Below are 26,190 nucleotides of genomic sequence, written 5' to 3'. Positions count from 1 at the left end.
ATAAATTCTTTTGGGATTCCTTTCCATCAAGAATATCTTTGAAAAGGATGCAACTTCCAGTTAACAAAGGCAAATTTGGTTTTCCGGATCTAGCTACATATCAGCGGGCTTATTTGCTGACATGTACCAAAGTTTGGTCTTTTCCACTCAGATTTGATTTTCCACCTTGGGCAGTGTTGGAATCTTCTTGTCTGGAGCCTCTCTTTAAATGGATGGCATTAGTTTCTGGGTATATTAGGGCAGACAGAGCTCCTCCCACAATTATGGCAGTCAGAGATGTGTGGAGTATAATGTCACACCAATTACACCTTGATCCATTTTCCCATGCCAAATTGACTTTATGGGGAAATCCAGATTTAAGAATTGGAAAGAAAATGTTTTTATGGAGGACCTGGACAGATAAAAGGATCTTTACCCTGGATTAATTAGTGGGTGTTGATGATGGGTTTTTGATATTTAAAACTTCGCAAGATAAATTTGGTTTGCCTGCTACAGCAGAATGGCAGTATTTGTAACTGAAACATTTGTTAGTATGTAGATTTGGTCCTGCTACTTCTACTGCTTTGGAATCTCCTGTGTTGCTGGAAAGACTTATTGAAGCTGACCAGATATAGCAACCTACGATTCATTTTATAAATACTTATTATCAATGAACAAATTTGATACATGTGGCCTTATTCAGCAAAAAACTTTCACTTTGGGTCTATTGGACACCACAACATCTCTTTAATAAAGGTTTGTTGGAGGTGTAATGCAGTCAATGCTTCTCTTATTCGTATGTTTTGAAATGCCCAATAGTTGCCTCCTTTTGGGAGGAAGTTATTATATGGATAAATTTTGTATTGGAAAGCACTTCTATATTTCGTGATGTAAATGTTCTCTTAAATTACTTACCAGTTTTTTTGGAATATGACACATGGTCAGCGTAGATGGATCTTTCATGCCCTTGTGGTTGCTTAAAGACTGATATTACGATACTGGAAAGATAAAAGCTCACCACCTATAATACAATGGATTGACGAGTCGACTTAACAACACTAGCAACATTTGAAAGAGTGGTATATAGGTGTCACTTGAGAATGGACTTATATTTGGATATCTGGTCTGCTTTTACTGAAGTTTATTTGTAACCTATTTTCCCCCTCCTTTTTTCTTGTAAAAATATTGTAATATTTGAAACTGGGGATTTTAGAATATTTTGCTGTATTGTGTTTTTGTTTTTGTTTTTAAATTTTGTTTGTTTGTTTTGTTCTTTTGTTTGGTTAAAATTCACCATTAAAAAAAAAAAGAAGTATCAGAGGAAGTATGTTTCTATACACCAGTTGCTGGGGAACACAAGCGGGAGGGTGCTGTTATACTCACGGATGCTTCTGGGCATCCCATGGGCATCTGGCTGGCCACTGTATAATCAAAATGCTGGACTTCATCAGCCTTTGGTCTGACCCGGCATGGCTCTTCTTATGTTCTTAGGTGTGCAATCCTATGGGGATAGGTGGCCACCTCCGAACTTGGAGGCGACTGCTTTTCCAATGCAGGGCAGGAGAAGCACAGAGGGGATTATCCCCTCCATTCTTCAGCTGCCCTGCATTTGCAGCTAGACAGCTGATTTTGGCTTCTAGCCACAGGAAGGTGAAGCAGGAGAAGAGGCTGCCGGATGACACATAGGGTGTGTTGTACCAGCATTTCCGCCTTACCCGCCACGGAACACCCTCTGGAACGCCCCATTTTTGCCGCTCCGTGCTCCTCTTCCGAGTGCGGAGCATGGGGCCATTCCAAGCTGCCTACGAGGCAGCACGGGAAGGGAGAAAGGTCGCGGGCTCTGAGGTCAGTTCCCAGGAACCCACATATCCTATGGCCATCTAGTCACTGACTAGCAGCCACAGGAATGCTCCCTCAGTGGATCTTTCAGGAAATACATTCATTCCTCATCTTCTCCCACCAGTGATGACCATATGCCATTCCAGCACATGTAGACTTTTGTGCCTGAGAATCACCTACTGCTAGTTGATGCCGATATCCTTATAAAACCTTACTGATCATAAGAAGGGTAAGGGAGTTTTGGCACCCAGAACTAGTCTTTGGAGAACAAAGAATACAAAACTTGGCCAACCATTCCTTGCCATAAATAATTCCTTATAAACTCAGGAAATATCCAGTTGAAATGTCCAAGTACAGTTTTAAGAATCTCTCCATAAGTGTGGAAGTGAACATAATTTGTATGAGTGAGAAAAATGGGAACAGGAATTGCTATATTCAAAGCAAAATCTTGGAGGATATTCTGTCTTTTGAAACAAGGAGGAGGAAATTGGGAGAAAAGGGATTCGTCCTTTTCCTTATAAATGAAATTGTAATTGTGTGTGTGTGTTGCTTACCACACCTTGATTGCAATTTAGTAGGGCATTTTTTGTTTTTGTTTTACTCTGTGTGTGTGGATGTGCATGCACAAATGTCTCTGTGAGCAGGTGATGACAGAGTAGTGTTGCTATACACTACTCTACAGTCTGCTAGTCCCAAGCCTTGATCTAGCCCTGCTCCTTGCTTACCCCAACCCTATGTCTCCTATCTTTCCATCAGACATATTCAGCTGTATCCAATCACCATGACCATGTTACTAATATGCCAGCCAAATACTGGGAATGTGTATTGGTATGTGATCATTAAGAAGAACTGTCACTGTCTGAGCTTGTTATTGCCAGCCCAAATTTTTTTTCCCACCATTCTTCCCCAGTGCACTTTCTCTAGGACTGGCATATATTTTTTCTGGCAAAGCTCCTCTACCTTTTTAGATTTCTGTCAGTCAAAAAACCCCCCTACTGTTGCTTTTTTCCCTCCTCAGTAAGAGGATTCTGAGGCTACAGCTAGGAATGTTTCATCATGCAGACAGAGGAGCTGATTGGTCTGTGGGCTGCCAATGTCACAGTAGACATTAGGTAGCCATTTTCTTACTGATCTTCCCAAGGGGAGGTGGCATTTTGGTGTCTCTCTTTCAGATGAAAGGTCAGAACTTCCCCTGACAGAGTCTATTACTTTCCCATCCCAGTCAATTTTCTGACAATCTCTCTCCTCACAAAGCCGGCAAATCAGTTCATGAACAAAAGATGGATAGTTGCGCTCCTGTGCAGGCATCTGGAACTTTACCACACAAGATAATTTAAACCCACCCCATGCACTCACACCAACAAGGTATCTTTCTGAAAAAAACAAAAGAACAAAATAAAGATATCCACTGCTTAATATTTAATTTTGTTAAGCTAGAAAGATTTTAAAGGCACACAGAATTGTGTTTAATTCCCCTATCAAATGAGGAACGTACAGTAGCATACATCTTTAAAAGCACCTGTTCCAAAAGCTGTATTCATTATTTATAAATATATGAAGGACATATATCTCAATATATTACCTTCCTTTTGTCCTAGTTTGATTGACTAGTGCACAGTAAAGTAGAAAAATCACTCCAGAGTTTTTTCTCCAGAAATATCACTGATATAAACAAGAAGTCTACTGATAGTACACCTCTATAAAACACATTTATTTGTGCTCAGGACTATTTATATTTTTATACTCTTACTGTTATCATCGATTATCATATAAATAGTTGAAATCTTTACTGACTGATTTATGAATAATGCGTTTATGTCTATAGCCTTCAACAGAGAGTATGGAACATGCTTTGAAGTTTATAAATGCATTCAAATGCAAAGCAAGAAGTAGCATGTATGAATTTAGAGATAAGATGCTTTACGTTGTTTGGATTCTGTTCTACTATTTTCTCAAGGTGTATCTGAAACCTATTCCAATGTTATGCCATTCAGCTCCTAAACCATAAGGGGTTAGCATTTTTGACCACGTGTTTAAGGGCATGCCAGAATTGTATGAATAATTTTATTGATCTGAACTGATTAGTCTACCTTCAAAGTGTTTATTTTTAGTTAACGAGATCTCTCAGCAATGTTACCTGATTTCTTAACACCTATGCAGTGATATATGCAGCTTGAGCAAATCCTTTCCCCACCAATGTTTGTAGTAAGAAAAATGTTGCTTTAAAAAACCCTTCACAATTTTACCCTCAGTTTGTGATATGAGCTGTGAATACAATAGTTGGAACTTTATTGGTTGATATAAAATAGCGAATTAGCAGACATTCCAATTAGGCACCTCAATTCAGAAACAAATGCAGATTTACTTGCTCCAAGACTCACACAGCCCAAGTAATTGCTGTTAGCGATGTCAGAGAATTTCGCCACGAATCTCGGGGAGGCCGAATGCCAGCGCATTCGGCCCCCCGAAATCGGTGGCAAAACGGTCTGCCCCCACGCCCCCCCCCAGGATGGGACTTACCTTGGGCGAATCTCCCTGGCGGCGGAGGCTCTGGCAGTAGTGGTTCAGCGGCAGCGGCGGCGGCTGCGGCGGCCGGTCTTCCGACTGGCTGCTGCCACCGCCATTTCCAAGTTTAAAAAAAAACGTGATAGGCTCCGTAAAGATTTACGTAGCCTATTACGGCTAGATTTTAAAAAAATACCGTGATAGGCTACGTAAATGTTTACGTAGCCTATCACAGCTGAGTGGAAAAAAAAAACCCGCGCGTATGCAAATTTGCGTTCCTTATTTTGGCACGTCTAGTCTATGTAAACATTTACGTAGACTACGGTGAAAATAAGGGGGGGAACACAAATAGCGTAGCGTCTACACTATTTGTGTTTCCTTTATTTTCGCTGTAGTCTACATAAATGTTTCCGTAGACTAGACGTTCCAAAATAAGGAACGCAAATGGCGGCGGCCATGGGTGCCGCCATTTGCATATGTGCGGTTTTTTGTTTTTTTTTCACTCAGCCGTGATAGGCTACGTAAACATTTACGTAGCCTATCACGGCTGACTGCAGGGACGCAAACGGCGGTGGCTATGGCCGCCGCAATTTGCATCCTGGCAGGACAGGAGGATTAGCGGCCGGAGGGACGGGGCGCCTCTCCCCCAGCCAGAATTTCGGGGGGAGGGATGGAGCGCCTCCCCCCCCATGAAACAAATTTCGTCACAGGTAAGTGACTTTCGTACATCCCTAACGTGCCTGTATTCATTATTAATTTATTCAAAGTAACATACAACAAAGTAATACAAACAAAACACACATATTTCCCTTATGTTAATTAACATGAGTTCACATTACTAGTCTTTAACTGGTAGAATGGCTGGCCATTCAGGAAGAATGGCTGGCTATTCAAGGGTCAGGGAGGCCCTACCTTCCCAGCTCTCCTGGAAGATGACTAGATGAGTCACTTGCAGCCACATCACCAGCCTCAGGTAGAATGTCAAAACAAGCCCCAAGACCTACGCATAATATGGAAAGTAACTGAAAGGCTGAGCCAATACAGTGGAGTGAGCATACAGTTCTAGTCCTTCAAGTTCCTAGTCAGTTACAAGGAGAACCTATTAAAAGAGGGACTTACAGGTTGGAGGTCACTCTCTGGATTTTTCTTAAGAACATAGTTGTTAAGAACATAGTTCTTAACAAGTTCATAGTTCTTAATAACATAGTTCCTCTTAAGTAGGCTGACCATACCGTTTTAAATGGGACTCAACTGTTCCGTCGTTTTAATATAAATGTCAATTTTGTCCCATTTTTAATTTTTTGTAAAAAACTGAAGGTGTTTATCATAAGGCTCTATGCTAATCAATGCGTGCAGTAAGACTACTAGTGTGACGAAAGAGGAAGTTCCGTTTACTTTATCCAGTCAGGGCCAGGCTTCTTGAGCTAGCGACGATCAGGCGCCGCCCCTGGCTTGTCTGTAGTGGCGGGGAATTCAAGAGGCGGCTGCTGAGCCCCATTCAGCATGTGGGAGCCAGGAGGGTGAGTCTTACTGTTATGTCTACCATCATTCTGCCCATAGAGATTCTTTCTGCCCTACATTCAGTTTGATTTGGACTTTTCAGACGCGTATTTCGGGTCAACAGGCTGTTAGCTATTTTTTTATTACAGCAGAACTCTCTGGTGGGACATTAGCATATACTGGCTTGTGATAGCAGTCGGGGTGTTCATTCCTTTTTTTTTTTTTTCCTTTTTGGTGTATGTTTATGACTTTTTGCAGTCTGGCCACTGCAGTCCTGCATTAGAGTGTTCAGTGTGGTATGCCATACAGGTTTGTTTACTTCTCATGTGATATTTTGTAAGTATTTTATATATGTATATTTATGAGTGTTTTTTGTGTATATGCAATAAATTAATGTTATTCATTTGCGCCTCCCTTTCCATGTTCCTTTGCAGTGAGTTTAGGTTGTTTTTAAGGTCTCTTATAGCCTGAGAGACCACAAAGGGAGCTGCCGTTGTTCTGTTATATTGTGGTTTTTCATGAATACGGAATATCACATAACCCCGTCCCGTTTTTGTCATCCCAATATCCCATTTTTGTCTCAAGGAAATATGGTCAGCCTACTCTTAAGAACACAGTTCTTAACATAGTTCAAATGTTTTCTTATCAGTAACAGCAGCCTTCCCCAACCTGGTGCCCTCCAGATGTTTTGGGCTTGAACTCCCATCAACTCTAGCCATCATAGCCAACTGTCAGGAATTCTGGGAGTTGTAGTCTAAAACATCTGGAGGGGACCTGGTTGGGGAAGGCTGTGTAACAGTATAGCATCAGGAAACACAGTTTGGTGATTTGTTGACATCTTGCTTTCTGGTCTGCATTCTATAGGGTGCTGCTAACCCATGCAACAGAATTGTCTCCCCCCCGCATCCAGCTTGCATGGCTGCAGGGATAGTTTTGTGGGGGGAGGGAAGGCAAAGACGAGTGGAACACCACTGGCATTCCTTAGTGGCACTACCAGGGAGGGGAGGGGCTTACCGGCCATTTTAGGCTGAGGGGTCTCTTCTTTCATCCTCTTCAAAGCATGGCTCCCTCTCTCCTGCCCTCTATGCAGTGTGGGTTATGCTGGTCGTCCTTTTGGGGTCCGAGTAGGAAGTTTGGCTCACAGTCTGATTGGCTTTGTTTATGTGTCTTTTGCCTACTTCACACTGTAAGTGGGGTTTGGGAGTTAATGTAGGTTGTTTCGGTTTTATTTAATCACCTAGGCTGATTTGGTCACATTTTAAATAGGTGGTTATGTGCAGGCACCTTTGGGGCTATAGATTTGGTGAGCATTCGGAGGCACTGTTTCTGGTGACTGGTAAGGCCTGAGGCTTCCAGCTCAGGATTTTGCGGCCCTGGCTGGAAGATAGGGATTACCTCCCGTCCCCAAAATTGGGCAGTCCTGAGGGGTGGCGATCAAAGACACCACTCTACAGGCATCAGATGTCTCTCCCCATACAATGGCAGGCTAGTCTGGCTTGGAGAAGTTGCCCGCTTAGGTTGCCCTACGCAGATCTGGTCAATTTCAATAAATGTGGCCCAATTTTTATACCAACTACTTGTGCCTCATCTCTTTATTCCCCCCCCCCACACACACACACACACTTTCACTCGCAATAGTGGTTTACAAACTTACTGCCTTCAAGGAGCTCTTTACTCATTGATTTGTCTGTTGAGGAACCTCTGAACATTACAGGGAATTCTGGGTCATGTCTTAGGGTGCACACTCAAATCATGTAGGACAAGGACAAGCTTGCTGCATGCCACTGTTCCTCTGTGAGAGTTGCAGCCTAGAACACTGTCTCCCAACAATCTCCTGAGGCTGCACATTGCAGAGGAAGATTGTTAGTGACAGGCAAGCTGTGTTTCAGGGAAGTTTGTCCACCATAACTAATCTTCTCTTTGCTGACCTTTCATAAGCTTTTGAGGAAGCTCAGGGTTCTCCAGGATGCATACCTATAGAGTATCTTAATTTTCAGCGACCTTGTATGCAAATATCTGCACAATATAAACAGTATTTTTAATGTAAGCGATAGGGCAACAAAATGATGTGTTTAAAAAATAAACACATACTCAGACATGTTAAAAGTTTTTAGATTACTTTTGAGACAGACTCACTAAAGGTAGATGTGCCTGCAATTTCATTAGATTTGCTACCAGTCTCTCTGGCAATTTTTTCCTGACACAATTTTAGATTTTTATTTCCTGGAAATGTAATTTAAACCTAGCGAAGAATAATGAAATATAAATCAGAAGTTCAAAAAGTCATCCATATCATATCATCAGTAGCTAATCTAGTTCACTTCACTGTGCTGTGCAGAGTGCAAAAAAAAGTCTATTACTGATGACTTATTTCATCTCAAAACATCAGAGTGACAACATAATCGGCCATCACAGAACCGTTTTTTCCACCCTCTCCAAACAAATACACAATCTCAGTAACAATAAAAAAAGGGCAAAGGGTGACTTCAAGAGAATTCAAGCATCGTTTAGTAAGGTACTGCTCCAGAAGCAAGGGCATCCAATGTCATCACCTCTGGCCTCAAGAAGAATTATTTCTAGAATTACAAGGCTATTTTAAAAGACATGCGGCATACTGTGGGCTGGTTCACATGTCACAGCAAGGTACTGTGAACGAGCAAGTGGATAAACAAACCAGGGAATCTCCATGGATTGTTTAGGATTATGTCTCAACTGCGATCTCTGGCTTGTTGCTCTGCTATTAGGCCAGAATCATAAGGCAAGAACAAACCCAGCGGTGGCTTCAAACATGTAACCGTTGTTTCTTCCACTATCACTACTATTCAAATTTATATATCATTCGCCTCTCACCGAAGGCACTCAAGATACTCAAAGGTTTTCTACTGTTAGCCCTTTCTTTACTCTGTAAAGTTAAAATAGGAATCAATTTTTAAAATTCCAAAATTTTGCCAGCATAAAATATTACTGAGATACAAATGATATAGTTGGCCAGCCAAACAATGAATAAAGTGGTTTCGTGTGATAAATTCCCATTGATGGATGATTTTTGGTAGGTTAGTTGTCTTCATTGAGTAAGCTTTCCCTGAATTTTCCACAACGTATTGGAGTTGCCAGGGGATCATATGATGCCATTTTCAAAATTCTGTATCTCATGAAATATGGGACATATTTATTGTTGTTGTTGTTCAGTCGTTCAGTCGTGTCCGACTCTTCGTGACCCCATGGACCATAGCACGCCAGGCCTTCCTGTCCTGCGCTCTCTCCCGGAGCGTGCTCAAGTCCATATTCATTGCATCAGTGATGCTATCTAGCCATCTCATCCTCTGCTGTCCCCTTCTCCTTTTGCCTTCAGTCTTTCCCAGCATCAGGGTCTTTTCCAGAGAGTTTTCTCTTCGCATTAGGTGGCCAAAATATTTGAACTTCAGCTTCAGTATCTGTCCTTCCAATGAGCACTCAGGGTTGATTTCCTTTAGGATGGACTGATTTGACCTCCTTGCAGTCCAGGGGACTCGTAAGAGTCTTCTCCAGCACCACAGTTCGAAAGCATCAATTCTTCGGCGCTCAGCCTTCCTTATAGTCCAGCTCTCATAGCCATACATTACTACTGGGAAAATCATAGCTTTGATTATACGGACCTTTGTTGGCAAGGTGATGTCTCTGCTTCTTACTAAATTGCAATCTGTTTTACAGTAATTATAGCATATTCATTGATTCCCCTGACCTTGAAAATATGGGATTTGGCACCATATTCACTCTTGTATGTGCAATATTTCATGAGATATTGACACAATATGACCTTCCTGCAACTCTAATGCACTGTGGGAATTGTTTTGGAAGCCTTCTTAGTGAGGATGACTAATCTGTTTAAGAGTATATCTATTAATGGGAATTGACAGCAAGTGGCTGGATACTACAATATTTTTCTTGCTACTTTTTTCTTGCTCTAAAAACTGAAGACAGAACAACATTTAGCAAATTAATTATTTCATTTTTCATATTGATATGATATGATTTCAATTTTCATGGGCTGAGAATATGGGTAAATTATACATTATCATACTGTAAACTCAGGGTTCACTCTTAAGGGCAATTTTCTTTCAAAGACAGGAAAAGGGTTGACTAAATACCACTTTAAGTGGCTGAAGAGACAGCGCCTTGAAACATTTAGCTGATTGTTTAATGATGAAAATACGTATATCTGAATGTTTAAGAGTGAAATATACACCGCATTTTCAGTGTGGTGGAGACGTAATTGATAATTCTACTGTGCAAAGAAATGTACCCTTTTTTCTCGGAGTGAGCTCTAGAAAGAGAGTTCTGTAGAGGTTTAGCGTAGCTCAGCTTGAATGGGGAATAGATGGATTTGAAGGACACGTATTGGATAGTGTTTATGCCATCATCAATATACCTGTCCTCCTAGGAGTTTGCAACTTAATGATTATGAATTTTGGAAAAGAGGCTAAGGTGACTACAATCCCATGCTCCTCAGAAGGCCTCCCTCATCTCTAGTGAGCCATCCTCTCTGATAGTTATCCCATCCAGGGTGTGGGTTGTTGTTTGTTTGAAAAGAGGAGGGAGGCTGATAGGGAGGCCTGGTTAGTAATGGGGGAAGGTTGAACCCCATTACAAGATGGACCTGAAATTGGAGGGGTGTGTAGCTGGTTCATAATGGGGTGAAGCTTTCCAAACTCCCCCAATTTTGAATTCACCTCATTAGAAAAGTACATACATTCATTATATATGTTATATAAGAGCTGATTGTCTTAAACATATCCAGTATAGTCTGGTGTAGACAGACAGTCAAACTGATAGTCAAACTGGTTAGAAATGAGTGCATTAAGAGGAAATTAGGATTTCGCCTGCAAGCCCTGCCTGCAATCATAGAATCATAGAACAGTAGGGTTGGAAGGGGCCTACAAGGCCATCGAGTCCAACCCCCTGCTCAATGCAGGAATCCAAGTCAGAGCATCCCTTACAGATGGCTGTCCAGCCTCGTCTTGAACGCCTCCAGTGTGGGGGAGCCCACCACTTCCCTAGGGAATTGGTTCCATTGTCGTATTGCTCTAACAAACAGTCAGGAAGTTTTTCCTGATGTTCAGCCGGAATCTGGCTTCCTGTAACTTGAGCCCATTATTCCGTGTCCTGCACTCTGGGATGATCAAGAAGAGATCCTGGCCTTCCTCTCTGTGACAACCTTTCAAGTACTTGAAGAGCGCTATCATATCTCCCCTCATTCTTCTCTTCTCAAGGCTAAACATGCCCAGTTCTTTCAGTCTCTCTTCGTATGGCTTTGTTTCCAGTCCCCTGATCATCTTTGTTGCCCTCCTCTGAATCCTCTCCAGTTTGTCTGCATCCTTTTTAAAGTGTGGTGCCCAGAACTGGACACAGTACTCCAGATGAGTCCTAACCAGTGCTGAGTAGAGGGGAACTAGTACTTCCTGGGATTTGGAAGCTATGCTTCTATTAATGCAGCCCAAAATAGCATTTGCCGTTTTTGCAGCAACATCACATTGTTGGCTCATATTCAGCTTGTGATCTACAACAATTCCAAGATCCTTCTCGCTTGTATTGTTGTTGAGCCACATATCCCCCATCTTGTAACTGCATTTGGTTTCTTTTTCCTAGGTGCAGTCTTTTTTTTTCTTTTCAATCTTTTTCCTAGGTGCAATCTCCATGCATCAGTCATAACTTCTGCACAGGGGCCTACCTGCAGACATATAGGCTCCAAATGTGAAATCTGTACACTTCAAAAATATAGGTACGCATGGGGCATACCATACAGGGTCATGTGAAGAAGTTAAGATAAAGATTTGTAGGTCAGGAGCAGGGCCATCAAGTGTGATCCTGATTCCTTTCTCCATGTATATGTTTCTATCCAATTTGATCATCTGCACAGGCCTATTTTTTTGGACCTTTTCAGTTTCTTTTATTTTCCAAAGCCAGCTTTTACATTGTGGTATAAATCTTAAAGCTGGCAATCTCCAGCTATTTTGATAAATTGCAGTTTAAAAGAAATAATAGGAACACTCTCAAGCTTTATTTATTTATATTTAGTTGGCTACAGAAATTGAAGGTTAGTTTCCATGAAGTGTTTTCATCAAATCTGTCTATCACAGTCTTTTTTTTTTCATAGCACCTATGATTTAGTTGACAGATGAATAGATAGTACCATCAATTGCCAGTCACTCAGCAAAAATCTCAGAGAAATATATTCTAAAGTTCAGAAGCTGCATACAACTAGAATTCAACTTCTATACACATCTCACCATACTGCAACAAGAGATGGTAGTGAATTTCAGAAATTGCAGTGTAGGATTCAGAACATGATTCCCCCAATTCCATTCCACATCATGAACTTGGCCTCATCCTTAAGTCCTGGCTGCACGCATGCATCATTTGCTTGCTGGGGTTCATGGGATTTTTAGTTTCCTATGCTCCGCAATATAATGAATGGGAAATGACAAGTCCCATAAACCCTGGTAGGAACCAATATCCTAAGACCTGAGTCAGATTCGTCCAAGAGGGCTTAGAAAAACTGAATTTGTTGCGAGGCAAAGGGGGAGAGCTCACCAGTCACCATGTGAGCACAGTAAGTTCCATTAGAATAAATGGGACTCAGTTTCACATCATGGCCATGGATCCAGTCTGAAGGCACAACCCAGGTACATGTAGCTCCACTGGAGTTTATTTTTATAGAGAGATATAGTACTTTTTAAACTGCATTTTACGTCATTAGTGAAGCAGAAAGTCACAAGTGATTCAGATAAGAAATGCAATTATGTTTCAACATTTTTCTCATCAAGCACATCTGCAAATGTCTTACCCTTATATTTTCTGTAAATGAAATAACCCTTTTATTTCCTTTAAATGAAATAAGTAGTTGTTTAGAAATAGCATCATAAATGCATCAATGAGTGACAACACATCAGCATAATACTTAGGAAAAACAGACAACAGCAATAAATTTCTGCTTCTTGGTACCAATAAGAAAAATAAACTACACTGTATATATAGGGAATACTATGTATATACTAATATCTTCATTATCATTTAGTGTATTTGAGTCTACCAGATGGAAGATGCTTATGGCAAATATCTTTTATATAGCATTAATGAATATGGGAGATGAAATTGTACAACTGAATTGAAGCAAGCAGCAGTAAATTGTATTTCATTTGGGTTTGCAAATATGCTGATGCTATTTAGCGGTTGTACAACAAGCTAGAAAGATGAATATGGGTAGATGTAGGAGAGAAGAGCTGGGGGTTGGTTCCTTAGCTCTGCTTGAAAGCACAGCTTTCCGGGGCTGCTACTGTCAATCAGGCAAGGCTATCACTGCAATTTCCTTTCCTTCTCATCCAGCATTTCAAGACTTCAGTAGACAACAGCACAAGAAGATCGACACAGGAAGAATGAAAAAATGGCATACTGTTAAAATCCAAGCCGCCAGAAGCTTGAACAATAGTTCACATCATATAGAAGCATCAAACAGCATCAGATCTTAAAATCCTCAAGGCAAAATAAGATTAAACTTGCAGCTATTGTAGCTATTAAGCCTTCATTGTCTGGTCAAACAATCCAAACCCACAAAACCATCTTTCAGTGTTTGCTAAAAAGTTAACAATGTTTCATTCTTCATTATGCTGTATCATTTCCTGGATGCCATCACAAGGAGTGAGGGATATGTTTTATTTATGTATTTAATTACATTTATGTATGTATGTATGTATGTATGTATTTAGGGCACAATCTTATAGAGATAGACGGGCGCCTCTGACCTCCCCTGAAGTTGGAGCTGACTGCCTATCCAATGCAGAGCGGAAGCAGCACAGAGGGGAGGATTTCCTCCATGCTGCAGCCGGCACTGCCCTGCACTTTGCCTTAGACGAGCATTTTCACGCATCTAAGTTCGCCTTCGGGGAGTGGGTGCGAACTGGGCTGGAGACCACATAGGAAACTGTCTAAAGCAGCTTCTGTAGTCTCCTCCCATCCCCACCCCCAGGAATGCCCCATTTTCACTCTTCCATGCGCCATGTTATGAGCACAGAGGTGGCGACGGCAGTGCAATTCTCTCCACGTGAGCTACGAGGGGGTGGGGAGCACAGTTTCCTGGCTACGAACTCGGAGCTGGGAAACCAAAAAAATCCTATCTCCCCCAGACACTGTCTAAGGCACATAGGATTGCTCTCTTAGAGCATTATTTTATTACATTTCTAAACCACCCAATAGCCAAAGCACTCTAGGCAGTTCAGAACAATTAAAAACAGAAAATACAGCCTAAAACACAATATAACATTTAAAAGTTTAAAACTACAGTATAAAAGTAAAACCAAACTAAAACCTAGCTGCAATGCTGAGATTTAAAATACAACAACAAACTGAAAACAACAGAATTAACTGTTCTGTTTCTAATCCAAACAATAACTAATGTTCTCTGGGTGCATTGCAGTGTATCAGATTCGGCCACAGCCTGAGGTGAATCGGGCTACTTTGTACCAATTTCATAGCCACCTGAGGCAAAGTGGGCTTTCCTCAAAAGCAGCAGAACTGAATGGCGTTCATCAAATAGCTTCATGAGTGCTTTGGCAGCCTGCAGAAAGCCGGAAAGACTCTGAAAGCAACTGCATCTTTTAAAAGTTTCTTCTTCGTTGTCGTCTTCAATGTTCTGTCTTATTGTGTGTGTTCTCCTTGTGGTGTGGTGGTGGTGGTGTGTGTGTGTGGTGTGTATGAACGGCTTTCATTACATATTCAGAAACAGCGCTGTGAATTATCTACTCTGCACACAAGCATTGCTTGTTTGTAGTATAATAAAGTGACTTTATTTGAACACCTTCATTCTATAATTATGAAACCGGTTCGTGATGTAGGCAAGCCATGTGGTGCCGCTGGTAGTGGGAGAGACTCAGAGGAGACAGCCAAAGAGCTATTGCTGGCATTGCCTTTGCAAGATCAAATGTCCACTGTTTACAGCAGGCAGAACTACTGTGCAACAGCTTTACCCCGCTCTGAGGCTGCTGATGTTCGTGGGAGCCAGCCAGCCCCCTTCCACTGTCAAGAGGGCTGTACATATATTGTTCATGTTCACAGGCTGTTTAGTTGTCTTATTTGCTCCTGTGCACAGTCCACCAGGTTTGGGATGCTTCACGTATCTGCTCCAGTTTCTCTGAAATTTGGCATGATTTATCCCCTTAATAGGGTATAGCATTGGGTGCTGGCTTGGAAAATGCAGGACGATGTTCAAGCCCTTCTGTCTTTGCCACTGTCCATCATCCACCCCTGTCCTATTACCCTTTCTGTGACTTTGGTGCCAACTGAGCAGAAAACAAAGAAAGCCTTAAACTGTTTCATTGCTCATGACTCCCAAGCCCCTATTCCTATCTTGCTAAACTTTTGGAGCTTTCTTGCTTAGCGACACCACTATTATGTATGCCATTTTAATACAAATTGTCCCATTCCCCCCTCAGCCAAAAAAATAATCATAATCCCACCACAGAGTGCAGGAAGGGAGAATGAATCACCCGCTCACCCAAAATTGAAGATTCCCCTTCCACAAAAACAGCTGTACCAGTCCTTCTGAAACCAAGAAGGTTCCTTAGTTAGGGTCACCTCTATGCAGTATGTCATTTTCGTAACAACTGCCCACATAAAATATAGGGAGATTAGCACATCCTTTTAAAGAAAACACTCTGACTGTAAAAGACTGCTTCTGCAAAAAACAAAACTTTGCATCTATTCATCTCACCCTTGGCAGGCTTGATCCCTTCAAAAGGGGCCACTATGCCTGCACATTTCACTCAAATTCTGCCAAGAAATAAGGAAGTTATTAGCAGTTTCATTTTAAACAACAACACAAATCTAACATTAAAGGTGCTTAGCACAAGCCCCCTAAACCTGGCGGGCTTCACCTCCATCCCCACCCTGCCCTCCCAGAAGAGGCTACTAGGTCTGCAAATTCCATCCCATTCTGATAAAGGACAAACACATTATAGTCATTTTTGGATTTCCCATGCCAGTTAATGAGAGGGAGGAAGGTTCGGCTTCCTAAATTGTGATTCAGATTTGGGCTCAAAGCCAAACTGCATTGTTTTTCAGATTGCAAAATTGGAATCCAAACCAAATCTTGTGGTCGGTGAACACCCCCAATATTATATATAATGTATGTCGAGGTAAGTGCACAACAGCAAAGCAGCAAGGAGGCTCTGGATCCACTATGGATGCAGTCAGTCTGAAGTAAAAATATGTAAGAAAGATAGAAAGACTAACAACAGAGTATTCTATGTTGTCTGTCTGTCTGTCTATCTATCTATCTATCTATCTATCTATCTATCTATCTATCTATCTATCTATTCATATTCCACAAAATTTATCTTACTGCTGGACACAAGGGAATAGATTTCAGGTTATTACAATGTTAGTCAGTATACAGCATTCGTGGGCTGAAATGGCCTTCACCACCTTATTTGAGGGAGGCAAAATGAGGAGGGCCATTTTGGCAATCTCAGTGGTGGGATGGCAAATCATCAAACTGTGCTCTCTCTCTCTCTCTCTCTCTCTCTCTCTCTCTCTCTCTCAGGGAGACCACAGCCAGCAGCCCACCAGAAGGTGAATGAACCATTTTAGCCCACATCTAAATAAAGACACTCCAGTTAGAATTGCTGGGTCTCCCGAGACTCAAATGTGATAGAGGATAGTGCCTGTGAGCTAAGAGGTTGAATCTGGTAAAATTCTTCTGAAAATCAGTAGCGCCTGGCCAGCCAAGGAAAGAAGTTACCTGCGCATAGTGCCTCAGGGTGAAGTCTGATGGATATAGGGGTGGGGCAAATGGCAAAACCTCTGAAGTGAAGCAGAAAATAGCCTCCTCTCTGATTCTAAATCCATCCCCTCGAGAGTATACTCCTTCCCCTGAATACCCTGAGAAAGAGACTAAACTTCAGGTCAAACCCTGAGACTTAGGAACCCATCAAATGCACCAGGAAAATAATTCATAACTTTTCAATAATGCATTATTCAGTTAAACTGAATAATGCATTATTGAAAAGGATATATATTATTTGAACCAAATGAACATGGTTACCACTGTGAAAAATGAACGTACACCCACCATTGCTGACTTTTTCAAACAAACTATGAGATTAGCATTTGATGCATACTCACCATTCCGACTTTCTTCATCAATTGGAACTATTGTTGCTGGAGGCCCTGTTCTGGCCAACTTGCAGTCTACAAATACGAAAATGCAAGTTACTTCAAATTCCACAGTACTATGATTTTCATAAAATAAAAGTGTGTTTACAGTCAGTGTAAACAAGTATGACAAACAAAGCTTTGTTATAAAATCTGCAGTAGGTACCTTCGGGTTCAAAGTACTTACCCAGAATTTGCCTAGCTCTTAATTATATGAGCTTTTTGTGACATAGGATTTTCTTTAGGAAGGCCTTTGTATAGGGTTCAGTAGTTGGCTTTAACAGCAACACATTTCAGACATCACTCTGAATGTGTATTGCTTTACTAAGGTTTACTTGCTAAAATTAATATTTTTATGTCATGTACACAAACACCATGTCTTTGCCATGTCACAACACAATACCACTCACTCGCTACTCTTTAATCATGTCTTGTGCTGCTAAATGGAGACCCACAGAGACCACACTATGGAAGAGAAGTCCTTCAGGACCGAGATAACGTGATGGTAATTTAACCCAAAATAATAACATAAAAGAATGATTAAAAGGAATAAATTGTAATTAAAGCTTCACAACAGAAACAAACATAATTGAAATTTAATTGCAACACAAGTCTCTAATTAGTGACAGTGAACAGAATTTTAATAAAGTTCTAAACAGAGTAAAAATGAAAAACAGACAAGCAATTTTCAGGAAGTTACAGTTTGCCTTCTTACCCTCATATTGCCAGTCTGGAAGGAAGTTAAGAGTCATCAATGGAAGCAGAGCAGAATAATGGAAGAAAATAAGAAAGATTTGGTTGTGGTTTATAGGGAAAGCTTTAGAGACACATAAAGTAGTACAAGTAGAAGTTTAAACATGTGTGTATATTATATTCACCAAAATGCAGGTAAGTTATTGTTACATAGGAAGATTTTAACACATATAGTAACTGCCATGTGTACAAGTCCAAACAGGCACCATCCACAGATTAGACTGGATTAAATGTTCTTCTGATCCATAGCTTCTTCCATGCATACACACAGTGGCCTACAAGCATGAAGACTTCTCCATTCACTTCTGTGGAGGAGGCAACTGACAACATCATTTATTCAGGTTTGTCTAAAGTAGCTTCAGTGGCCGAATCCAGGTTATTTCAAGATCTGGTTTTAAGCAATCTGTATCAATATGCCAAGATCAATATGATTTCCATTTATTGAAAAAAAGAAAAGAAAATTATGTATATTCCAAATAATAGAAGGAAGTCTGCCCATCTTGGCACTGCTTTTTTGGTTCCTAGCAACTGCTTGGGTTAGTAGAAGGCACTTTTGCTCATGAGGACTCTGTTTAACCATAAGAGTCTAAATATCAAAGGCATGAGATCTTGTCACTAATATGATTCTTTCTTTTTATACATCTGACTATTACGTCTCAAATTCAAAACCTCAAATAACATGGTGGTATACAGGAAAGCAGGCAGGAAACCACAAAGCAATGATTAGGGAATATTGAATTTATACTAGCTTGCAAATATTGTTAGACGGAAGGCATATTGCTAAAATCAGTATAAACAACTAATGGTAGATGACGGGAATCTTCTTAAGTAAATCACACATCATAAGTGAACAGCCACAAACCTTCATTCTGAAACCCCCAGAACTGTTCCTATCTATGTCTGTGATATTGCTTATAACACTGAAAAAAATCAGTCAATGTTTTACACCTATATTGGTTCCAAGTCACAGCTTTTATTCTCATAAACTGGAGAATTCAAGTGCATCTGTTTTCTAAGCAGTCTTGAGAAATATTGTTACATCCTTTAGTCTAATGAGTAGCCCTGGATTGCATAAACTTGGGATTGGCAAGATGTACTGCATGTTCAAAAGATGGGCTTTTTCAATTAGATTTTATGAACCACTGAGCGCTGAAATATATATTTTCCTGGAGGAGACTTCCTCAGAGGAGGAGCTGGAGGTCCCAGAAGCCCAGGAGACCCCAGCCCAGGGACTGCCACCAGCCCCACAGGAGCCTGAACCCTCGGGGGAAGTGGCTGCCAGACCGTTGCCTCAAGAGGCAGGCTAGCAGGGCTCCTGTGCATAGGAGTGCTCACCTGCAGAAGAGGTCTCCTCAGGAGAAAGGGACTCCTCAGGAGTAGGCTCTGGGAAGGGAGCCCTGATTGCTATAGCTGGCTCTGGGTGGGGTCTGGCTGGCTTGGAGCATAAAAGCCTGCACTGGAACCCCAGCCAGCATTGGAACAGCTTGGTTCCTCCAGCCTCTGCTGCCTCCTTTATCATGCCCTGTGTCTGATGCTCCAGTTCCTGACCTCTTGGACTATGTAATGTACCTGACTGCTTTACTGTGTTTGACCTCTTTCCTGTTATCTTGACTACTCCCACTGCTGCCTGCTCCTTGTTGCCTGAATGATTGCTGGTGTCCTGACCTCTGCCTGGATTGCTGACCACTCCCGTCTTAGCTTGAAATACCTTGGACTGAACCCTGTGTGCTCGACCATTTGCTTGCCAACTTGACTGCTCTATTGCCTCGCTCCCTGTACTCACTTGCAAGCAGCCAAGACTTGCTCTAGAGCAGGACATTCCACTACCTGGAATAGGTGAGGGTGAGCAACAGTGATTTGCTCAAACCTACCTAGTGAGCTATATGTCCAAACTATAATCCAGGGTTTCCACATCCAACCCCCAACACCACTAGATCTTCCTTACAGCATGCTGTTGTCAAAACTTCTCCCGTTGCTAAACAGTTGTTGCTAAATGGGAAAAGCCTGCAGGTGCATGAGGTCAGAAGAGTCTGTGAAGCCAAAAGGTACTTCTCATTCCAATAGCTGGACATGGGAATGGCCTAGGAAGAGTTTAATCCAAGTTCAAGAGGGCCTGGTGTAGTGCCGTCTGGTTCCCCCCCCCAACGTCAAGGCCCCCTTCTAATGGGCTTACTGATGATGGGCAATGACAGTGCCACAATCTGCACTGGTGAGCCCTTGGCAGCTTTATGAGGATACTAGACCTGGCCCTAAGTGTGAAGTTCCTCTCACTGCATTAATTTAAATGGAATTTTAATAGGTTTTTTTTTAATGTTCCCCAGCCTTGATCCTCCTTCCAACTCCAAGGAGGACTTGGTGGCAGAAGGGACTTTTTCCATTAACTCAACCCGTGCTATGCCAGGACTTTTGAGGCCGGAAGACATGGCTCTACCTGACTCCTCAGATAGAGAGGACATTCCCTTATTACAGCCTTCACCACTCCCACACCATAGGAGCCAGCAGCTACAAAACTGGGGAATGTCCTTTAAGAAACAAAGAGCTTCTCTGAAGGAGAGGCGCTAACTGCTGATCCAGATCTGCTGGCCTTTTTAAGGCTTCAGAAAGCCTTTGACTGTTGTTGAGTCAACAATTCTCCTTGACCGAGTCTCAGGTAGCTTGAAGCTGTCCAGGTTTCTGAAAGACCCTGCTTGGTCTAATATTGCCTTGATATTCAGTGAACTGGACCTGACTTGATGTAACCTGATGTGATTGACTAGCCTTAACTCTGCTTTCTTGCACATAACCTTGCCTTGGTTTTCGTATCTCCAGGAAACTTGAACCAAGCTGGACCGGACAGGTGTTCATTTCTAAAAATGAATTAAAAATTAAATGAATGCCCTCCCATTCATTTCTAATTCATTGCAATGAGAAACAAATGAAAATATATAAACACATGAAAATCCTCTCATTTTGGTTCTCCTATTTGTTTCTATTATTTCCATTTATTTCTCAAAGGAGGCAGAAACTGACAAGAGGCAATGTATTGCATTGTTTTACAAATTGATTTACTTCTGGAATATTCTGTAGGGACAGCTTTCAAAGTGACACAACATGAAGAATAGAAACATTAGTTCAATGTCTGCAAAAGGTCTCTGAGGCACTGCATTGCATTATTTAGCAAACTGGTATGTTGAGGGGACATTCTGTAAGGAGAAGGAAGTGACAAGAAATGAAAACTGTCCCATCAGAAGGATGAATCAATGGGAAGCTTAGCAAATGTCACCCTTTTGTAGTTGCATATGAAATGCTAAATCTCTGTGAAATTTGGCAGGTCCAATGTCTTAGGAGAGTAGTATAAGACAATATCATACCATTTGGATGGCAAACACCAATGTTATAACGAAAGAGAAATTAAATGAATGAGACAATTATGAATGGAAAATGAAACAATTGGGCTTCCAAAAATGAAATGATATTTTTTTCCAAGTGCATATCCCTAGGATTTACCTCCACTTCAGTCTTCGAGTGCAACCATAGATAAAAGTTTAATGTTATGTATTTCAATTATTTTTCTGTGAACATTGATCCTTTTTAAAAAAGCTCTCAGAGCAACTATAGGAGTCTTCAAGAAAAAGTTTTAAGATCTTATATTTTAGTTGTTACTATGAGTTGATAAAAGAAATTACATCCCATGAGTTGTCAATTCAATGCCATTTTCAATTTTTCCGTAATTATGAATGTCATAACAAACAAGTTTACATTTCTGGGGGAAATAAATGTATGCACTGTCATAGTTTTTATATGTTAAGTACTGTACAGACCTAAAAGGAAACTTTAGATCAGGAATGGAGAACCTTTCTCAGCCAGAGGGCCTCACTCAATTTCAGAGCAGCTCTCGGGGCGTGTTATCCAGTGGTGGGCGGGGCCAAAGGCAAAAGAGATAAGACCAAAAATACCAGCGGATTTTAGTTTAAAGCTCTTACCACAAGTAGCTAAGCCTTGGGAGAGGCATTTCAGCCTTTTAAAAGGGGATGGGGAACTGCACAAAAGCCAGGACCCAATGATCTGTAGTTGGGGAAAAGTGTTTTTTGGGAAAAGTGGGTGGGGCCATCTGGGGAATCCTAGAGGGTCAGATTTGGCCCCCGGGAGGGCTGTATTTGGCCCCCGAGCCTGAGATTCCCCATCCATGCTGCAGATGGGTAGGGAGTGTCACCTTTCATAAATGTAATTTCATCAAACACTCTATTGCCATTAAAATGTCAAACCCCCATTTAGGAATGTATTTATTTTATTGATTGCATTTATATCCCACCTTTTTTCCTCTTGCAAGGAACCCAAGGTGGCTTACATTATCCTCCTCCTCTCCATTTTATCCTCACAACAACCACCCTGTGAGGTAGGCTGGGCTGACAGTCTGTGACTGGCCCAAAGTCACCCAGTGAGCTTCCATGGCTGAGTGGGGACTAGAACCCAGATCTCCCAGCTCCCAGTCCAACACTCTAGCCACTACACCACACCACACTGGCTCTATAAAAGAGGTTAAGAAGGTGAAGGGACATTGTTCCCCCCTTAACCACAGGTAAGAAACATAGAAACACAGAAAGCTGCCTTACACTGAGTGAGACCCTTGGTCATCTAGCCCAGTATTGTCGACACACAGACTGATAGCGGCTCTCCAGGGTTCCAGGCAAGGATTTTTCCAGCTGTACCTGGAGATGCTTCCTTCACCTTTCTTCTAAATGTTACTGTATATATTATTAATCATCACTAGATGAATCAGTTTATATTGAACTAGTATTTGGGAAAGAGCCTTTCTGGAATCAGTAGTAAGACAGACCTGGCTACAGTCATTCAAACTTCAGTTATGTACAGAGTGGACTGCTATCATCCACTTTACATGGGGCTGTCCTTGAAAAGCATCTGGAAAGTTCAGTTGGTCCAAAATGCCACTGAAAAACTGTTGTCTAGGGCTAGCTGGCTGCAGCATATCACTTAGATCCTCTCTGATCTTCTTTAGCTACCTATTTGCTCACTAGTCCCAGGGCATGATCCTGAAAGCACACAAGGCAGCCAATCTGCTGAAGCTTAGCTGGCCTGGGTCTGGTCAGTGCCTGGCTGGGAGACCCCCTGGGAATCCCATGTAGCCACCTTGAACTTCATGATGGAAGAAAGGTGGATATAAATGGAAACTAGAAATGTGAGTGGATTTTTGATCTGGTTAGAGAACCCCCCCAAAATGTTTACAGTAAACAGATAATTTACCTAAATGAAGGAGATACTAGCCAAATTAAAGGCTGCTTGATCAAGTGTAATGTAGTTCACAGCCAATTAGCATTTCATAAAAAGTAAAGGCTTAACATTAAGAAAATATGTACGAACCTACATAGCAATTGGCATCTCATTTCACAGAAATCAATGAGAGCTTCAGTCAGAGTAAGGGGTTTAGTATCAAATAGGGGTGCATTCAAGTGCCCCAATATATATTTTTCCCATATACCTGAAATTCACATTTCGAACCATCTTTCTACTTATTTTTTTTAAAAATTACACAAAACGCAGCAGCAAACCCTTTTATTGTGTCCCTACAGAATGTACCATCACCATTTTGGAACCTTTTGAAAAGAGCATCTTAAAAACAAAAAATGCCATCTTAAAAACAAACAAAATAGCTTATGAGCCAATTATTATTATTACTACCTGAAGGCAGTGTTTTAGCATACTGCACACTCTATATCCTGGGTCTCTAGTGCCTCGAGGATGAATCTAAAGTTCTCTCTTATTGGAAGCTGTGAAACCTGTTGCCAGAGCTGACCTTCACACTGCACTCTCTGGGGGGGGTGTCTCCATGAGTGATTTACTGTGAGTTTGCAGCATTTGGAGGTTGTTTGGGACACATGACATTGTGGTCATCCTACAGCCACCCTGGAGTTTTGTGCCAAAAAAGTTTTCTGAGATTACTTTTAGTTCAATTGTTCTCCTTAATTTACCCCAGTCAAGGGGTGTTTCCCCAATGTTTTCCCCACCTGTGTTTCTCCGATGTTTCTGCCATTTCGCGCATTGAACAGGAGTAGCTATACCTGCTATACCACTATAGAACTATCGTGAAATAGCGCATTTTAATGGGAGTAGGTATACCCCTATAGCACTACAGCACTATCGTGAAATAACACATTTGAACGGGAGTAGCTATACACCCTATAGCACTGTCACAAAATAGTGCATTTGAACAGGAGTAGGTGTACCCCCTATACCACTACAGCACTATTGTGAAATAGCACATTTAAATGGGAGTAGCTATACCTGTTATTGGGCTACTGCAGTTTTAGAGGACAGTAATATAAAAAATTAGGGGAATCGGGCATAAGCTGTGTGGGCAGATGCTAACCCACACTGGACAGAGGAAGTAGAAAGGGCAGAACAAGGTGAGAGTGAGGGAGGGAGGGAGGGAGGGAGGGAGGGAACAGGCTCTCTAGGTGATGACATGGATGAGACTCCCAAACAATTTGTGGTAAACTGCTGTGTGACCTGCCAAGAGCCCCAGGCAAGCTTTGGGATAATCTGGGCTTTAAAGCCTCGTGTGTCCCCAGACGGAGCAGATTTGACTCCAGTAAAAACCGCAACAAAGAGAGCGGACTAAGCCCGTCACTGTGGAGACCCCGCACCCCAAGTCTTTCTTTGCAAATCAAGTCTCTCAGTCCCAAAGCGATCAGTTATACTTTATGATGGACCAAGGCTCCTTAAATCAAGGTGTAACACCATGTTCCCACACAGTACAAAGGAAGCTGGAAGAAAGAGAAATCTTTGGAAAATATAAATAAATACATACAAGGCCCTTGAACTTGCTGAGCATTTAATCAAATTTAGTAACAAATAAATTAGAAATGCCCTCAACTTTAGAACCCCAACTTTGAAAAGTCGTTTTAAAAATCAAATCAAATCTATCAGTCAGCCTCTCAGGGGGAAAAAAGTGTTAATTAGATGAAATCACCCATGACTATATTTTAAGTCATTTTAACACTTTAAATTAAATTTTCCATAATGCAAATGTTTACAAGTGTAAAAACAACATTGCACAATTATGATCTGAAATACACAGTGAATTAAAACAAGTCTAGGAAGACAGAAAATGGCAAGAGTAGTCAGTATCAACACAGATAATTGTAGTGTTGTATTCCTAAGAAAAATCAAAATACTTAAAGCAATACTAATTTTCCTTTGACGTGTGCTGCATATGTGTTTAAGTAGGGCTGTGCATCACTTTGGTCTGAATCCTGTATAACAAAGCGAAGCAGGCTGCTTCAGAGGTGCCTCGGCGCAATCCGCAGTGGAACAGAACAGCACTGAGGTGCCCCAAAGCGAAACAGCTTGTCACTGCGGCACCTTGGTCCACCTCGGAGCTCCTGACGCCATTCCCCACCCAGACAGCCTGTCTCTCAATGTATCAATATGCAAAACATCAAGGAGGGGGCGAGGAGGAGAATGGAGGGGGAAAATGGTGAACCTTGGCAAATGGCAACTGTAGTTGCCAAATTAGGGCTGAACTCAGCAGTCTCCAGTGACAGTGGTGGAAGGAGGGGGGCAGGATACTGGATATATTGGAGAGATGAGCTTGCTTTCATTTCATTGTGTGTGAGAGAGTACTGGTTAAAATTGGAGGTGGTGGTTTACCTTTTGTTAGAGAGAGCTGGCTAGATCTGGGGGGGGGAGGTGTGCTCGCACGTGTGGGTTTATACTGTCTTTCTTCTTCTTTCACAGTTCAGCTATTCCCTTATTTCTTTTGTAGATTCTTTATTTAAAAAACAAACATTTAAAAAGTACTTCATTTGTGTTTCCTCCTTTCCTTGCTTAGTTCTTTGTCTCTCCCAGCCCCCACTTCTCTAATCAGGTTTACCTTTCATTCTTTTCTTGTTTATTTTTAAAAACTTTAAAAAAATGCCCTGCCTTGCCCTGCCCTGCCCTTTAGCCTCCCACCCCACAACCCTTCTCAGTTCTCAACCATTAGTTTTCCTTTACTTTCTGTCTAGGTTATTTTTTATTATCTATCTATCTATCTATACACACACACACAGAGACAGAGAGAGAGACAGAGAGAGAGAGAGAGACAGAGAGAGAGAGAGAGACAGAGAGAGAGAGAGACAGAGAGAGAGAGAGACAGAGAGAGAATGAAAATGAACTTTCCTTTCCTTGGTCTTGGATCCCCTCCACCACCACCACCCTTCTCAATTCCTGTATTTCTTCCTTTTCCATTTTTGCTCTCTTTCCCCCCAAATAAATAAATTAATAACCCTTTTATCTTCTGTTAGGATTATAGCTAGTCCTCCCCCCCACACCTTTGCTTGTTGGTAGTTCAGTATTTGCTTTCCTTTTTCTTTTGTGTGTCTCTGTGTATGCATGTTTGTGTTGTGGATAAGCAAACAGTGTGTGGCAAAGCACTACATAGTCCACATTTGA

General features: G+C 41.5%; 1 protein-coding gene across 3 annotated transcripts in view; it reads right to left on the bottom strand.

The window, feature by feature from the left end:
- PCDH15 (protocadherin related 15) overlaps window positions 1–26,190 on the bottom strand; it is a 1,185,684-nt gene that overhangs the window by 450,860 nt on the left and 708,634 nt on the right. For all 3 annotated transcript variants that reach the window (XM_084845696.1, XM_084845694.1, XM_084845693.1), the window contains one exon: window positions 16,978–17,043. In XM_084845696.1, the coding sequence (XP_084701822.1) occupies window positions 16,978–17,043 (66 nt within the window). The remainder of the gene's footprint in view (window positions 1–16,977; window positions 17,044–26,190) is intronic.

This window comes from Heloderma suspectum, chromosome 3 (genome assembly GCF_057233095.1).
Source record: "Heloderma suspectum isolate Gila_16-S chromosome 3, 16-S_ref, whole genome shotgun sequence".
NCBI lineage: Eukaryota > Metazoa > Chordata > Lepidosauria > Squamata > Helodermatidae > Heloderma > Heloderma suspectum.
This window is presented reverse-complemented; position numbering and strand designations above follow the sequence as displayed.